Source organism: Cebidichthys violaceus, unplaced genomic scaffold (genome assembly GCF_023349555.1).
Source record: "Cebidichthys violaceus isolate CVI_PGR_0920_01 unplaced genomic scaffold, fCebVio1.0.p SCAF_7, whole genome shotgun sequence".
Lineage (NCBI taxonomy): Eukaryota > Metazoa > Chordata > Actinopteri > Perciformes > Stichaeidae > Cebidichthys > Cebidichthys violaceus.
Window position 1 is genome coordinate 10,392,487 of NW_027176927.1, and position 18,571 is coordinate 10,411,057.

The 18,571-nt window shown below is 42.9% G+C and overlaps 1 protein-coding gene across 5 annotated transcripts in view; it reads left to right on the forward strand.

Annotated features, from left to right (window-relative positions):
- Positions 1–18,571, forward strand: part of cdk14 (cyclin dependent kinase 14) — a 177,086-nt gene that overhangs the window by 130,410 nt on the left and 28,105 nt on the right. For all 5 annotated transcript variants that reach the window (XM_068736161.1, XM_068736160.1, XM_068736162.1 and 2 more), the window contains one exon: positions 2,835–2,985. In XM_068736161.1, the coding sequence (XP_068592262.1) occupies positions 2,835–2,950 (116 nt within the window). In that variant the 3' untranslated portion in view covers positions 2,951–2,985. The remainder of the gene's footprint in view (positions 1–2,834; positions 2,986–18,571) is intronic.

Genomic DNA, 18,571 nt, shown 5'->3' on the forward strand with positions numbered 1-18,571 from the left:
TTGAGATCAGTCTCATGCCGGAGATTTGAATAAATACTGTTTTATGTGTTTTATGCTTCAGCTAAAGCTTCACAGTAAGACTGTATTTCAATTAATCCCACAGAATTGGGTTATTGAATGAAGATATGTCAGAGATGACATGTCCATATTATTTGACACGCTACATACATCACCAATCCCTTAAGCTGTTATTCTGACATGGTGGCAATTTTAATGGAGAGTTCCATTTTTTTAATTCCTGCCGATTAGGATTTTTCAGCATTATTAATCCTGTTATCAGCCCCCAGCAGGTTGTCATGTCTGAAAAGAATCAGAGAGCGACGGCCACTAAGAGAGGGAAAGAAGAGAGATGGCTCATTTAGATTCTTGTCATGCTTGCTCACTCTCTCTCTCTCTCTCTCTCTCTCTCTCTCTCTCTCTCTCTCTCTCTTTCTCTCTCTCTCTCTATTGTCCCTTTATTGCTCTCTCTCTCTCTCTCTCTCTCTCTCTCTCTCTGATTCTCTCTTCTCCAAACGCACATGTGACACACATAAAGCAGTACAGCCACCGAAGGAAGAATGGGAGTGACTTAAAACAGTTTCTAAAATGAGGACAGGAGTGGATAAACACAAAGTATCCTCCGTGTGTGTGTGTGTGTGTGTGTGTGTGTGTGTGTGTGTGTGTGTGTGTGTGTGTGTGTGTGTGTGTGTGTGTGTGTGTGTGTGTGTTTGTGTGTGTGTGGATTTACCACTTGCAGTTTTGTGGGGGAAGGATGTGTCAAAATTATGCAAATGAGAAATGAATGTAGATAAAGAACTGGCTAATTACTCCAGCTGTGAGTGTTTGACTACAACCACAGCATGGTAATCATGTTCCTGGAGCCACTGTGAGCAGCTCAGTGAAAGCATGCCGTACCGCTCATAACACCCAGTAACGCCGGTATGGAGGATGTATGGCCAAGAAAAAAACTTGTCAGAGATGGTGGAGAAATTGATGAACCTTTCACGTAAATGTCCCATGTTATCCCTGCGGGGATGAAGCGTATGTTCTCTATGGCCAACTGTACACTCTATTGTCATGTGTATTATGGGTTTATCCAGACAATACCCAGACAGATTACCATGGACAATGGCAGAATTATTGAGACAATGAGAGCTCCTGAGGTTGCCGTTACTGTGTGGATTGGATTGTGACATTTTTAATTTAGATTTCAGTGAGAGTGTGTGGGGGTCTGGCAGTACAAAGTACAAGAAGTGAGAGCAAAGGCCTTGGGGGGGGGGGGGGGCTCCCATCTCTCTGGACTTATATAGATTTGTAAGTGAAAGGACAGAAATTGCCCAGACAGAGCAGTCCGTTTCCCCTGCTGCCTTTATTTCCTACTTAGAGAGGAGGATGTGCTCTTCCCAGATGGAGCATGTATTTCAATCCATTTGCCTCAAATAGGAATTAGTGCTGAATAAACAACTTTGCATCCCCATTGTTTCCCAGAATATAAACAGAACCACAATGAGCCAATGGAATAGAGTAGTGGGTATTTTCCTCACCTTGAATTACGATTTCATATCTTTATTTAATGGTATCCACAACTTAGGACAATATCACAATGTTATGGCCAACATTTTTAATGATTACAACTTTGTTGGCAAGTTTGAGACACCGTCAGTTCGGGCTAGCTGGATAACTTTAGATACTACGATACAGATGGGTTTTCAATCTGTGAGACACGCCTCCCCAAGGCAATAGGGTCCCGCTGCAGAGCTCCAGGCTCGGTCACCACCATCGCCAGTGGAACATCACATGTGTGATCACATCTGTTATGGTTGCAAATCATGTGTTAATCACTCTTCCTTGAAAGGATGTGTATTGATCTAACTTATAAATTAGGTAACATAACACAACAACGTATCCTCATCCAGCGGTTCCAAGAAAAGTTACGTGCGCTTAAATGAATACGGTCATTTCCAAATAAACTTCCTTCTCCGCAGGAAACTCAGTTAGGTTCAGTCAACAAAACTACTTAGTAAGGTTTCGGAAAAGATCGCCGTTTGGGTTCAAATAACCACGAAAGTGCCATAACTAATTGTGAAACATACGTGACAAAAATGTCAACGTTGACTCCTCGTTTCACAACGAACAGCTGTTCCCTGACTCAAAGGTCGTAGTTTGTTGGACTCATCCACCTCCTCTCCGCCCTGAGTGTGATTTAGCTCTATGCTTCCTCGTTCACGATTACGTGGATACTAAAGGAAATTATTTCATGGGATATCTACGAATCTAGCTTTTGCTCCGAATGTTGGATGAGACCAGCCTGAACAAAATAACTTGGACTAAACTCCAAGGCCATTCGAGTGCATAGAAATGATAGAATGTCAAGGAAGAGTCCGTTACCAAAGCCTGAAAGGATTATGGGTTAGTTCAGGTCATGGGAAGCGCCAGGTTTTAACTTTACTTCCTGCAGTGAAAAGGGGCTAATATATGACATAACAGGAACCGATGAGACAAATTACCTTCTTTCTTTAAAACATTTCACACGCAATGGTCACATCGCTTATAGTATTTTCCATGCAACTTCCTGTGCAACTATGTTTAGCGTTCATGTTGCCTAAATATGTCTCAAATGTTCAAATCACATTCCAAACATATTCCAATATAAAAAAGCACATGTTAAAATGTAACTTAAAATACCTTTAAAGATATTTATTTCTATGACAACACCATTTGAAAAGACTCTGCAAAATTAATATTCATGTATTCACTTCTTAATACCCATTTCTGTTTTAACAACTTTTTCTGAAATGTTCGTTTTCCTGTCAGCCCGCACGCTTCTAATCTGCCTGCGTCTTCTCCCCCCGCAGTGTCTTCTATCTTCACCGTACCAAATGTCAAGCTGCAGACAGAGAGCGGGGACAGCATACAGGTGTGTGCACGAAGGAACAGTCAAGGCAAGGCATCCTCTGGCAGCAAACACTGACCTGAGGCAGCATGCTGCACACGACTGCCTGACAGGTACGTGCTCATTACCATGCAAGAAGAAGAGACAAACGGTATGAAGTGTGGTGTAGCTATATCTACACTTTAGTTTTATATTCATGTTCACATGAAATAGCATCCCCTTTGCAAAGCAGAGTGTAGGCTAACGTTGCCTTGCATCATAGTTACCCACATTTTGCCCTTGAAAAAGAAGAAGAATGTGTTTCTGTTTTTAACTCTCAGGGCTGAGAGCATGCTCACAGGACTCTGGGTTGTGTGGATTAGCCTGCATTAGGCTGCTTTAACCATTCAGAGATTCTTATAAAATGTGTAAACAAAATGGGGGGAAATTGTGCTCATGATGCTCAAACAGAACAAAAGCGTTCTTTTAAAGTGTCCTCGTCAATCAATTTCTTCAAGAATGGAAAGTTTTTCTACTTTTTTTTCAATATCATTATTGTATAATACAATAGAAATGCATACAATTAAAACAGACAAAAAAATAACAAACACAGCTTTACAAAAAAAAAGCAACAGCAGCAGTCCCAACCCAGTGAATTTACTAAATGTGGTTAGTTAATTATTCTATTGCTATTGGGAAACCAGTCCTTTACAACCACATCAATAGAATACCTCTAAACACATGTCTCTCCAATGGCAAAATGCAAGAATTGTGGCTGAAGAAGGTCCACTGTAAAGAAAAGAGCAGAAAACAACAGATTCCCTGGAATCTTCCATTGTAATTCATTTTCCTCATTTTCTACATAACAACCCCATTTGAAAGCAAATATGTTGCAAAATATTTTGATTGAGACAATAGACTGTAAACTGGGAGTCAGTTTCTGTCAGGAAAAGAAACAATAGATTCAATCATAGCAATAAATAAATATGTAAAAATCGTGCCACTAAAACATCTTAAAAGTCAAATTAGCTTTGAAAAGTGGAAATATATGCACTAGAAAATAGACCATAAAATGTTTGAAAACAATACTCTAATGCACATTGGGCTTCGATTGTGCATATTTGATCATTAGCTGTTCAGTTCATCAAGTAGTCTCAGTGACAGCTCTCTGAACGCGTCTCTGCATCCCTTTCTAACACCGATGACGCCATGAGATCTGTGCCGTGTGCGCTGAAGCAGAGAATGCAGTAATAGATGGAGGAATGGCTTTGAGTGGGCAAGGAGGGTGTCCCATTCTTTAGAGGCCGGGGTCTCATTCACCACTCGGATAAAGCCGCACCATTTGCATGTAATAAGAGGTACAGAGGCCAGCCACGGGGATAATGGCTGTCCTAATGATGGACTGGATTGTGAGGGCCAACACAGGGCCGCAGCACAGCGCTGTGGAGCACAGTACATCTGTAATTACTGACAGGTGCAAAATCAACTCCGCTACTAGCGATCTCCAACTTTGTCTGATACTCTTCAGCATTTTATCTCTTGATGTTCCCTCTACCAAATCTCCATGCTCTGTGTGTGTGTGTGTGTGTGTGTGTGTGTGTGTGTGTGTGTGTGTGTGTGTGTGTGTGTGTGTGTATGTGTGTGTGTGTGTGTGTGGAGGGTGGAAGTCACCCCACTGAGAGAGCTGTGTCCTCTCAGCTGCTGCATTTACATTGAAATCAGCCTCTTTGTCCGAGCCGTTCTAAAGCCTGACAGGCTGGGAGAGCTTCCCTGATAGCAGCCTAATCCCTGTGCACACATTCACATTAATACACTGACACATGCACACACACACACACATTCACACGTTCCCACAAACATCACTCGTGCACATGTTTGAACTGGATTTCCTACCAAGTGTTTATAGTTGCAATGACTTAGAGAACCCAAACAGTACAGAACATGCATTATTCACCATTATGTTACTGTTTGACATGAGCTGAGTTAATGTCATCCAGCTAGAAATGTCATGAGGAATCAATGCATTGACTTGCAGTGTCGATGTTACAATCATGTCATAGGAGACATCATTAGCTAATATTAGTAATATGACAGCGGGCTAACGCTAGCTGGCTAACATGAAGTGCTAACACTATGGGATTACTTGCTAGTTAATATTCTAATTATTATTTGTCATATTTCTATTATAAGTACTGCTTTTATTACCATATGACTGCTACTACTGCCATCACTGCTCTCATTGTATGTGTCATTTTATTATGTGGACACATGACGTCTATTTTTCACTTCTGTCCATCCTTGAAGAGGGATCCCTCCTCTGTTGCTCTTCTAAAGGTTTCTTCTTTCTTTTCCTCTGTTTGTTTTTTTGGGGTGTATGTATTAGTGATACGAGCTTAGCAAACCCTGATGTACAATATTACACTATTATGCAACAGTTGGAAAGGTTCCTCTTGGCTTTTAAAAACCGCCTCCCAAACGACAGGACTTGTTGCCACTGAAAACACTTGGTTAAAGGAAAACTTCACCCACAACTGATTGTTTGTAAATGAATTACTCGCCTTGTGTTACCGTGAATTCTTATAGAAAAGAAACCAAAAAAATGCACAGTAGTGTTGAAGAATTGAAGTAAATGGAGGCTGCTTATAATAACAGCAAAACTATATCAAAACATTTATTTTCAAACTCTCTTCACTCAAACCTTACTATTTAAAACCCTTCGGACACTAAGATACCATAAGATAAGATAAGATACAATATTATAGTATATAAGACTGCAAAGTATAATGAGCACATTGAGCATTTGACTGGATGGATTTAAAATCAGAGGTAAGAGGGGTGAGGAGAAGGGGAACAGGGAGAAGGGTGGAGGGAGGGAGGGAATTAAAGAGAGATGGAAGCAGGGGCTTGCGGGAGCAGGGCAGGGTTCCTTTTTGTTCAGGCAGCGTTGTATTATTTATAGGAGGTGGTGGAGGCAGGCCGCTTCAGACGAAGCGGAGCAAAGGAGGCGAGCAGCTCCCTTTTCTCTTTTGTGGGTCTATTCCCAGTGGGCAGGCTTTGTGCTGGCTGGATGGCTGCCTTTGAGGAAACCCGGGCAGCCATTGAGCCGAGAGTGAAGGCCGGGTCTGACTCGTCCGCACCGAGACACGGCAACACTACGGCACTACAATGTCTGTCACTGCTGTGGCCAGAGAGGAAAAGAAAAGGGCGGGGAGAGAGTGACAGAGGAGGGGAGGGGGAGTGTTTGATTTTGGCAGGGAGGGAAAAGGAGGTAAAAGAGACTGTTTTTGTGTTGAGAAAAGAGATAGAGGTAGTGGACTGAAAAAATGGAGGCAGGGGTGGAAAAGAGAAGAAGGGTGGGGGGGATAAAGGCAGGTCTCCTTTACAGTATTGCACTGCATTGATCCATGTTTATTCATGATTCTGCATTATTCACAAGATTAGCTGATGCAACTCGGTGCCGAGGGTAGGCAACGCCCCCCCCCCCCCCCCCCCCCCATCAATCCACTCAGTGACCACACAGTTCAGTTCCGAGTCCCAACAACAAGTGGGAGACAGCTGCCCTGTCTCTGAGCTTCAACACACTTCACTGACACTCCAGGCTGTGAAGAATTGGATGCAGTGCGCTCACAGTCGGAATACATAACAAAGCATAAAACATTGATTCAATCAGGGAGCAAAAAAGCAACATGAAAGAGGCAAAATCAACAGCTCAGTGCCTCGATCCAAAGAGGAATTTAGTCGGTTGTGTTTTGAAAGCAAATCTTCAGCGGATTGAAGCCTTGTTACACATCTATACTCATCTATAATCGCTGTCGGGTGGAAACCTTGTAACTCCATATTTCATCACCTGTTTTTCATAAATCAATGCTATTGGTCACCATCTGTCTATGGGTTTTACAAATGTTTAACCGATGGAAAGTCTTAAAAAGAGCTTGTGTCTCAAATTCGTAACCTTGCTTATCCAGTTGCCGGGCAGAGTGGTACCTGGTGCTTTTTTTGGTATCCCCTCAAGCAAGGGAGCTGAGCCAATACTGGGTTGTGATTGGTCAGAGAGAATCATCACTCGCGCTACATGGGACATCATGCATAAACCTGCCATTTTTAAATAGCCAAGCTGACGTCAATAGCAATCGCAGTTCAACCCAGATTTTTAGCCTGCCAAACCACGCCGTGGTCTTCCTCTACTTGGTTGCCGGTTGCCACACTGTGATTGTGTCACAGAAATTTCACGTGGCGTTGCTTTGAAGATCAGCTAAGAATCCCGCCTACATTGAGGGGGTGCTATCTACATCAGAAAAAAACAAGAAAAGTTACTCCCAAACGTGAGATCGAGCCGCACCGTGACGTTGTGCTCTACGGTGAGTTTTGGTTTTATTGCCTAAACCTAAGAAATTGAATCCACAATGTTAACCATGCGATTATTGCCACCATATTGGAGCGTCATAGTTTGACGTGCTGGGCTGCCCTGTGACGCCAACAGTCCTGGCCGAGCGTTGGTATGTGACTGATCAAGTTGGGTCTCCGGTGTTTTGTGTTTGTGGGATTATACCTTTTAGTTTGTCAAGAAACATCAGTCATTATCTGCAGCACCACAAGAGGCCGTTGTCAGGAAAATGGTTGGTTTGAAGTGTTGGAAGACACGGCCGATGCTGTTGTTCTCCTGGTGACTGTCAGACTGTCGATGCATCTGGTTACTTTTTAACCTCATGAACAACAACCAACATCTCGTATTTTTTCAAATTTCAAATGTTTTTCTTTTTTTATCCCGACAGCTGATATCATGTGGTTGAGTGCTGCTCTCTGTGCTTGTGCTGGTCTTGTGGCCGGACTTCACACAAAGCAGCAGACTCTCTGTGCAGTCACCCTTCACAGGTCGGCGGCGGGACACTCCGGCCCTCGAGCATCACTGTGTCACTTTGAAGATAACGGCTGCAGGCAAAGCTTGACAGTAGTGTCCGGAATGTAGAGGTGCCAGCTATTTATCTAAACACACACACACACACACACACACACACACACACACACACACACTTGCCTGAGGTATCATCCTAGTGACCGTGCTACAATTTTGAGGGATAAAATGCAGGGAACCGTCATAGCTGTGCAGGCATTTCTCTTGAAAGTGAAAGCACCATTTGTCCCCTGGTGTGTTTCTACCCTGGCGTCTTTCTACTTGAAGCCATCGGTGTCCAAAACGTACAAAGTCAACGGGACAGAGAAGAATATTTCTGGCTCTATAGTGAGAAGAAATAGATTTTGTGCGGTCCATAGAACGACCTGTCAGAAAGTTTTTCTAGGTAGAGGACAAAGTGATTTAAAGTATATCCCTGCTGTGAGCCGGAGGGGTGGGGTGGGTGGGGGGGGGATAACCGCAGGCATAGCCTTGAGAAATGGAGAGCCTTCAGTCAAATCAGCCAGTTTCACTCTCCCACTACCTCTTATAACTTTACAGATTGACTGCCCGCCAGTAATGTGGGCTTTCAATTCATCTCATCCTCCCGGAGAAGCATTGTGAAGGCACTTGATGTTGAACTGCAGCTCTACCCAATTTGTATGCAGTGCCTTTCCAGCCCCTGTTTACCTTATTTATTTACATCCTGCTCTTACGGACGCCGACGTTTGCACTACGGGCTCTCATTAAACCTAACGTGAACGCGCACAGAGCAGGAGCTTCAGCTTACCTGTCGCAGAATGTTTTTATATGAAGAGATATTAATGTTGCATGTGCATCCTTTAACATTATCTTCTCATGGGCCGCGTGGCGTTGAGATCAAAATGAATATTCCTCATCATTCTCTCTTCACTCCTCTCCGAAATCATCACACAGTCTCTCTGTCATTTGCCAACACAAGCTACACTCCCACGATCATAAGCAGGTTGTCATGTTTGCTGATGTGTGGTTTATTAAACAAATTAAAAATCACATGCAAGTTTTTCATTAAGTTCAGTTGACTGTGTCTTTAGGAATTATGCTGTTATTGCACAATTCCACCACTCACATTCACGTCCAGTGCCAATACTCTGAGCCAGTGTAACAATGTAGTGTGTCACACTAACCTGACCATTAGCCCTAGCTTATCTGTGGGAACCACCATCATTTCCCAACACGTCCATAGTTGTCGTGCAGTGATATTACTGGATATGAAGTGAGGATTTTTAAAAGACTGTCAATGGATGTAAACGTAATAATATTCCTGGTTTATGTTGGAACACATTTTGAATTGTCTTGAGACTTGAGGTAAAGGTAGTTAGGTAAGTAGGGCTGGTCCATTAATCAAATTGGCTTCCGAGATAATCAAGATAAAACCATCATTGTGTTGCATTCTGTTTCACAATTATGCTCTTTTTTTTGTCTTGTGTTATAAATCCAGCGCACCCCCATACGGCGGTTTGTCTCACCGCGCTCGGTGTGGGAGCATCCCCTCGTGGGACGAGCTTCCTGGCCCTCGATGCACACATTTGGCGGTGCGCCGCGGCCGGCTATAGGTCGGCTTGGAAATCATATCTATACGACCAGTGTGTTTATGATTAAATTGTTTACTAGAGCACAAAGTTCTTCATAAATCTAGACACTTAATTGTGCTCAACAATTGCTCCAGATTGATGCATTTAACTTTAAGATGTACAAAAGGAAAACTTCAACATGCGTCATGTTTCCAAAGTCAATAAAATAATTTAAATATTTAGTATTAATACAGAAGTAATGTTATGTTTGCCATAATCAAGCCGCAGGTCTTGACACTGAATGGAACTTCATAATTTACAAAAATAATTTACAAACAGTTTCTGATTGGATTTGGTTACACTCAAACAAATTGCTCCCAAATCTAAACCTTTTACTGGACTGAAAACAAAACAAAACACAATATATATTCATAAAACTAAAAAGATATTAAACGTGCAGAACATTTTTAAGATGATCTCTGCATGTTCTATGTGTAGCTAGTCTGACTAACTGTACTATTGTCACCACCACTTCTTCCAGAGCATCCCTGCTGATACTCTATGACAGTACCACCGCCTCTAATGCTACAGCCATTACAAACAACAGGAAAACCTACCATCATTTCAAGAAATAAAAAGTTTGTGAGTTTGTGTGATATGTGAGCGGACTCACATGCTGTATTATCATCATCACCTCAGTACAAAAAAAGCCTTGTTTGAACTATGAAGTGTGTACTGCTGCTGTGTTTGACCACGGCTGCCTGTTAATTGGTGCAGCATCATGCTGCTGCTGCTGCCTGTGCATATCTGTGTCAGAGTCTGCATATCTGTGTCAGAGTCTGCTGGGGTCTAATTATCCTCCAGTCCATTTGGGGTTCTTTTTTTTTTCTTGAAATGATGGTAGGTTTTCCTGCCTCTTAGATTTTTTTAGGTTTAGATTTGGGAGCAATTTGTTTGAGTGTAATCATCCAATCAGAAACTGTTTGTAAATTATTTTTGTAAACTATGCAGTTCCATTCAGTGTCATTTTTCCCATCCATCCAATGATGCACTTTATGGTTCCCGCTATAGATCCGCCTTGGCTAAATATCTAATCATAGAGGGTATGATTCAAATTTAGTTTCATATTTATTATTATCTACAAGAGATCTTCCTCATCGCCAGTGTTTTGGGATATTTTCTGAAAAGAAGTGAAATCTTAAGCAATGAGGTAAAGATGAAACACTAAAGTGTGTTTTACATTTTGTACTAGTTTGTCATCTGCGAGAGCCTTCATCGTTTCAAGTGTTAATTGTAAATAGGAATGTTATATTAGCATAGAAGTGATAGCATTGCCATGTGTAGTAGTGCTAACAATTTTACCAACACAGAAAGTATCACTCCCCTCCTCTCCCTCTCTCTGTGCGGTGGATAATTGACAGCTGGGGGGATTGGATGTGATGAAGCGTGCTCTCTCAGACGGTCAGAACAGAGGCAGGGTTAGGTGGGACAGAAAGAAGAAGACAGGGAGAAGAAAAGAGGGAGCGATGGGAAGGTATAGAAGGAGGACGCAGAATTATTGTGGTCAACTCCCTCTGGGTACACACTTACAAACTTCTCCTACTTGTTGTCAAGTGAGAGGAAAAGAGAGGAGATGATGAGAGGACAAAGCCAGGAGGGGAGGAGATGAAGTGGGGGTAGAGGCTGGACAAAGGAGGAGGAATGAAGACAAAGCAGAAAGTAAACAGAGCAAAAGGAGGAGAGAGGAGAGGTAAGGGACGGACGAGGTGGAGGAGGAGGATGGAGGGAGGAGTCCTCCAGGAGGTGCAGGATTTGATTTCATGTATAATTTGTTGATGGAGGCAGCAGATGCCATCAGGCCGACACGTAGGAGGAGATCCGACTCCCATTATCATAAGTTCCCCTCTAGTCACAATAACACTCTTTCTCCCAGCACTCCATCCTTCCCCTTCCACCAGTTTGTCATGGTAATATTGGGAGGATTATTGATATATTTCTGTATGTTTCTGGCGGTGTAGTGTTCTCTCAGCTCCTCCACTCTTTGTTGGAATGGAAAATGCACACCTGCCTTCTGATAGAAGAGGAGAAAACAATTTAACAGCAGTTCGGGTGGATGCATCCAAATAGCTGTAAACAAATCTCAACAATGAAGGATGTGTCCCAGCGATGCAGACCAAGTGCCGTGTCAATTTCTCTCCCATCCCTCCATCTCCCAGTTTTTTCTTTCCCCATCTCCTCCTCTTGCCTCCACCATATGGCTCTCCCTAATGAGCATTGCACACGTACCTCCTTCCCTTTTTTGCTCCTCCAAAAAGGAAAAGAACAACCAGTTCCTTCTTATGTGGTGCAGCCAACAGCCCCTCTACAGCAGCAGATCTGGAGCTCCTCGTCTCCGATGAGTGAATTAGTGTCAAATAAAGCATGCTAATGAGTTCCACTTTGCCAGTCTTGCGATTAAAAGCATTGTGGGATAATGAGTTGAGCTCAGATGGATGTGGCGAGGGACGGTGTGGTTGCATGTACTGTATGCATGTTGCACCTCTACCTTGAATTGAAGTGGCACATTTTCTGAATAAAAAGGGTGTATGCTTTTTATTAGCATTTGGTTGATTCACATATTAAAAATGAATGCAGTGGTAGAAATCTAGTTGAAAGTAAGGAAGTCAAAGCACCTTCACTTTATAGAAATATACCTGCTTCTGTTCTGAGGGCCAAGCAAAGTGGCATCTAGTAAGGTATGTGGCACAATGGTGCAGTGAGGACTTGGCTACTTATTTAGCTGTTTTCAATTTGATTTGAGAAAGCATTGCAGAGCTGTGACCCACTTTGTGTTCGGCTCTGACAAAGCTGCCAGGAAAAATCCAAGTGATCCAGACCAGGAGTGTCGTCTATTAAACTGCTACTCCTGAATCCACACCACCAATTATTCTGTATACTGTACACCATAGCAGCACATGTTCCCCCATAAAAATCCAATTGAAGAGTCAATCTAACGGTCACAGTGTGTGGACAGTGGAGCTTTTGTCCACTGAACATGTAGCTACTGTACTGAGGAGCTTTTGTGTGTGGAGGGAAGTGAGCATGTGCTCGTGTCTGCCTTCAGTCTGCATGTTGCGTGGACCTGTTCACCAAGTAGAAGAGCAGCATACATATGTATACGTTTTCCAATTAGAGCATATATACTGCTTTCATTAACATGATTCAAAGTGTAAAGACCCTCCAGTGGTCCCCAGAGACTCAACATACTGATGATTTCTTCTGTTTTTCAGGGCCTTATCTGCAGAGGGCCCTGAGGGTCGTGTTAGAAAAAGTCACGAGGTCATCAAAATCAAAAGGGTTTATCTTCTCAATGTGCTCTGAAAATGACTTCATAATTTGTTCATTAGATCATGATGTTGTGTTCAATGATGGAACTAAGGGAGTGGGATCTTTAACATGGATCTTGTTTATCCTCTGGGGAGCGCTAAGGTGCTCAGAGAATGTCATTTCAATCTAAAATGTTGATAGCCCTGCTAAAGGAAAAGTTCAAATGAGTCAACAGCAGTGACAGTCTGGGTTTTAGTATTTCCGTTTGGTTTTCTGTTGCTTTCACAACTAACCTATTAGGTTGAGTTGAAACAAACTCTTAAGATTAAGGAGTTTTGGTCCAGCTGCTCTTTGTGGATAGTAGGTGGCACACTTGCGTATTCTGTTGGATGGTGATTTTTAAGATGGGAGCTGAGATATGTAACGTTTTCATCTTTAAATCTCATCGTTCACATTCTCTGGCTCTACTTGTTCATTTGGTCTAAAACCCAAGAATCACTAAAGAGCTGTATTTTCAGACATCTTTCCTGCTGGGCTACATGGGTAATCCCTAGGGCTGTACTGAATAGTTTGAAGCTTTGAAGTTTCATTCATAATGTTGATATTCAAAATATTATTGTTAATAACTTACAAAAACATTGCATACAGCCACCAGCTTCCCCTCTCTGACTCTCAAATACACACAGTGAGTAACGCTGTGTCCTTGTTTGCTGGTTGTCCAAAAGTCATAATATATTGAAAAAAGAAAGAAAAGATAATAATTTCCAAAATTCACAGCATGTTTTTGTCTTACGAGATACTGAAACTACATTATCACCGTAACACAAAACCAGACACTTTTTATATGCTACAACAATGTGGTGGGGCATAGAGAAAACAAGAAAAAGAGAGAGAGAGAAACTGAATATATATATATATATATATATATATATATATATATATATATATATATAGCCTTGAATTGCCTCTAAAGACTCACTGTATTTCAATATGTGTATTTTTCACAATGACATGAATAGAAATGTGAGGGAAACACTGACCAATGATAAATAATACTTTGGTAGCAAATGATACAGTTTTTAGCACAAAACGTTGCAGCTTTAATCCAAAAGAGCCGAGTCATCCTCCGGCATCTCACACTGGTCGTTGGCTCCAGCATGCGGGTCTTGTGACCGTACTGTACCAGATTTGTTTTCCCAGCATCAGCGAGTCCAGGCAGGAAGTCAGCAGGAGATTTACTCGATCCGAATTGGACATGACTGGCAAATTATACTCTCGCCGGGGAGTTTGCGTGTTAGCGGCACACTGCAGCCCTGTATATGAGTGTCCTGGAAACACTGTGCCCTGTATAGGGAATCCCACACTGCAGGGGGAAGAGAGTGGCAAGACATGAATGTCAGTGCATGAAAGGGAGGAGTGTTAAAGGAGATGCAGGGGGAACACTTCCCTGCCGATGGGCCTGTTTTCAGAGAGTGCAAAGCAATATTATGATTATTGATTCCCGTTTGAAGTTGTGTTCAGTTGACCTGCCCCTGCAGTGAGATACGAGTACTTACTCTGCCGCTAAGACTGGTCAGCTTACGCTTCCTCAATACTAACACTTAGGGGCCTGGCTGACCTGAGCTCTCTCATGTTATGTTCATAGTGTTGCTCAGGTAATACGCACATTTTCAGAAATTACATCAAAATAAAATGTGAATCAGTGCATGTTTGCGTCCACCTTAATTAAAAAATATATTCAAAAGGGTGTGATGAGGGGTCATCATTAAAGCTAGCGTGGGTAATGTATTTTAGAAACATTTCATGGTTATATTTGTTGAAATTGTCATTACAGCCCGACAGCAATCAATCAAATGCTCTGACAAAATAGAACACAGAAACCTGGTATCTCTGGTCTACTGGTACGCTACCTGACCTAACAGGTGCAGAGAAAGTATCAGCTCGCGTAAAGCTTCGGGCTCAGGTGCCAATGCATTGCATTGACCTGACATGCTAAAGGTCAGCTCCTGGTCTCAGAAATCATATCTTCTCTCAGTTTAGGACGTTTAGGATTTTAGGTATTACAGAAACATGTCTCCTAACTGCTTTTGGGAAAAAAATCTTATTACAGAACTGAAATGTAGCTATTACAGAACCGTCCTAACTTCTGTTCTGTAATAGCTAAGTTAGGATAGTTAGGATGGCATACACCCTAATTCAAAATAGCTGTTGTTAGGCCTAAATGACAGTGACAATGTAGATGGAGAACAACATCAAATCAAAATATTGAAATATAATGATTGAAAGGCTACTCAAACCAAATGATGACGATTTCAATGTCCTACACAATGTATAAATGGGTATGTATCGACTGGCACGATGATCGTTTTTTTATTTTTTATTTGATCAAAGTGCTATGTCCGTCTCTGGATAGAGTTAATAGAGGAGAAAACTTCCCAAAAAGGAGGTGATTCCTCTCCTTGAATCGATACGATTAGTGCCTCTGACTCCTAGCTGATTTGAACGCCCTCTTGTTTTGTCCATGATAGCTAACTAGCCAGTGACAAGTGAGAGCTGTTAAGGCTTGTCCATCTCGAGTAGCCTAACAGACATTCCGCACATAATTCCGGATGTAGCAGAGTTGTTCCATGTCAATGCTCTGTTGGGCGATAGGGTTGTTTCCAGGCTTTCTACTCAGCTGTTGTTATCCTATAAAGACAAACATAACAACAGGCTGATGGAAGATACCTTGTATGACCTGAGTGACTTTTTAAGAAATCTTTGACTTACGCATTTAAAGATTGAACACAGAACTACTACTACTACATTCAGCGCTGGCCTTCACTTGCTCTCCCAGAGTTTATAACCAGCTGCCCCCCCCCCCCCCCCCCCACACACACACACACACACACACACACACACACACACACACACACACCAGCCCGGTTTGGTATCTAAGTATCTTATCCAGCAGCAGCCCGACAGTGCTGAGCTTTATCGGGGCCGTGCAGGGCTGTGGAACTGGCTGGTACAGCACACTGCTGCGGCTGGTTGGCCCTGCTGCAGCAACACATTCCTCTCTGTAAAAAAAACACCCTGCGTCTCTTCTCCCTCCACCCCCTGCTCCATCTCTCAGCCCTCTTTGCTCTCTCTTACTGCTCTCCTCCAAATGCTCCATATAGTTGCTTGTTCCGTCCTCCTGAACTCATTTCCGAACTCTTCCAGGGAAATTCTGAGCGCTGACTAGTGTTTATAAAATGCACTATACCCGTGTGCCTGATTACAGCTTAATAATTTGTTGCAGTTTCCTTTTAATGCAGTAGAAGTGAATGACGTTTAGTTTGTGGTGAATGACGCTGAAAAGATTCTCTCCAGAAACAGTGTCCCTAGTGCTCAAAACAAACTCATTATTGATGTTTAGTTTTTATGCCTCGGCATCGGAGACAGCCGTGGCCGGAGGGGATTTCTTCAAACTTGGCACAAACATCCATCTTCACTGAAGGATGAACAGATTAGAATGTGGAGGTCAAAGGTCACTTTGGCACAGACATACAAACCACAAGGTGGTCATTACATTTCCAATGCTGTGATCAGCATAAATATAATCCAATTGTAGTGATGTTGCAACAGAAGTTTTAGGTACAGAATTAGAAATTGCGGCGTAAAGCTCTAAAGCCCACACTATCTGCATGTTTTGACACCAAGGAGAGTACATTTTGATCATTTGGCTAAATTGACACTTTAGACACACAAAGTATTCTGTTTGTTTCTAGTCACGTTGGTTTTAAACAGGTTGTGTGTTGCAGCTTCCACTGCAGCAGTCCTCCATTAACTGGGGCCTGTCTGGGTTCAGTAGAGCCTCTGAGGATTCCTTACAAAGCCTCGCTCTGCTGATCCTCTCCGGGCTAAATGCAACCCAGCACCTCCCTGCAGCCCTCTCCGTGTCTTCCCATGCCCCCAGCCAGTCTGCCCTGTAATGGGTTCACTCTCCCATACAATCCTTTCACTCCTCAATGCTCTGAATATCCCTTTTGCTGCCTTTCTCTCTGACCGGCAGCCCACCCCCTCCTCCTCCTCCCTCCCGGCCCTCTCACCCTTCCTCCACCCCTTCTCTCTATCCCTTTAGGAGTGTGTCCATGAGTTTAGAAGAGGGGGGACTGATGTGTTTCTCAGCGGCTGGTCTTGTCTGATGCAGTGAGGCCATCTCTCTCCCATGGGGAACATGTTATGTTGGACTTTGTCTCCATGAGCTTCACACTGAGCCCTTTGCCCTTGCAATAGAGGCTGAATCGAGTCATACCTGCTTTTTTTTGGTTTTGGAGAGTGAGTGCTTTTTGAACAGCAACATGTGTGCACTTAGTTCTCACCTCACACTTTGTCAGTTCTGACATGTTCCAAACAAAGCAAAAAAAAAACAGCAGACATCGAGTGCACAGTCACACAATCTGAACGATTCTTCGCTCGTTTCTGCACCGCCACAGTGTTTCCCCACTGTTGGCAAAACTATAAAAACATTTTGTATATTTAATATGTTGTGCACCAGAAAGAGCAGAGCCTTTCTTCTTTGCCATTCCTCTGCCTAATGTATGCATGTGACTGGATGAGATGGTTGAACGCAGTGTGGTGAGCAACAGAAAGGAGACGGTGGATTGCGAGGGAGCTGTTGCATTATTCATCATGTTGGATAAGGTTTAATTAAAAGTGCTGCTCGGCATTGTGAGAGGAATGAATGTGTGTTTTGCCTCGCCTGTCGCTGCCTCATTCATGTTCGCCATGCTCGACTTATCAAAGCAGCCCCTTGGCCCCTCCCCTTTGCCAGTGTAAGTTAGCATAATGCCGCAGCCCAAAACCTTGTGATTAGTGGGAGAGAACGAGCAGCACAGAGCTTCAATGCGGCAACTGCTGCCTCTCACTTGGCTTTGTAAAAGAATTCCGGTGGCACAAAACAGAGAACTGTAGCAGGAAGTGTTTATGTGTTGATGCGGCGTTTCTGTCAGACATTGTGAATCCAGAAATGAGATTGTTTGGTGTTTGCATGTGGATGGCACCAGTATGTTTCCATCCAGATGGCGAACAAATTATTTTCAAAAAATGTCTGTCGAGGAAACACACTTCATCAGCTGGTGTTCTGTGAGTATTGTCGAGACAGCACAAGAAGATGAGAAGACAGCAGTTGCTTCCCTTCTTATATTGCATTCATGTTACTTTCAGCAAAAGTTACTCAAACAGGTGGAAATATTGCATTTGTTGAGGACTATTTCCAGCGGCGGATTAATCCACATTTGGCGCTCTATGTGGCAGCAGGACAGTGTTTGTGGGATTGTGTAAAAATAAACTACTGTGTGTGTGTTCATGGTTATGAAGGAGCATGTCACCCAGTGCAACAGTGTGGCTCATTGATGTGTTTTAATAACCCATTTGCACATCCAACTCACCAAATACCACAGCTTGGTCGGTGCCCCTCTGCGTCTGATATCGACTCACCGAGGCACCCTTCAGCGCCCGCATGAGACACTCCAATGTAAACCCATCTGGGTAATTATTAGACACTCAGAGCTGCTTAGAGTGAGGAAGTCCATCGGGTAGGTGGGATGGGAGGATGGACGGATCTAAATAACACAGGACTTTCACCCAAGACACCGCTGTCCGTGTCCCATGTCATGCCAAGTCAACGTTTAATTTTGTTGCGTAACTGATGTGCGTAACCGCAGGTTACGTAATACGATGTATTTTATGTAACAAACTTACTAACTTATTTTAACTCCAACCACAATCTTTTCCTGAACCAAGCTAAGTCAATTTGTTGCATAAGTAAATATTAAGTAAACATATGTTTATTTTGAAAAGACAACATGCATGAAACGTGTCACAGCCTCGGTATTTGATGAGTTGGAAGTGAGAATGTGTTGATTTCGAATAGTTTTTAGACAACAATGGAGCTCTATGGCACAGAGGAATAAGAGGCGCTGGATTCACTAATATTTGTACTTG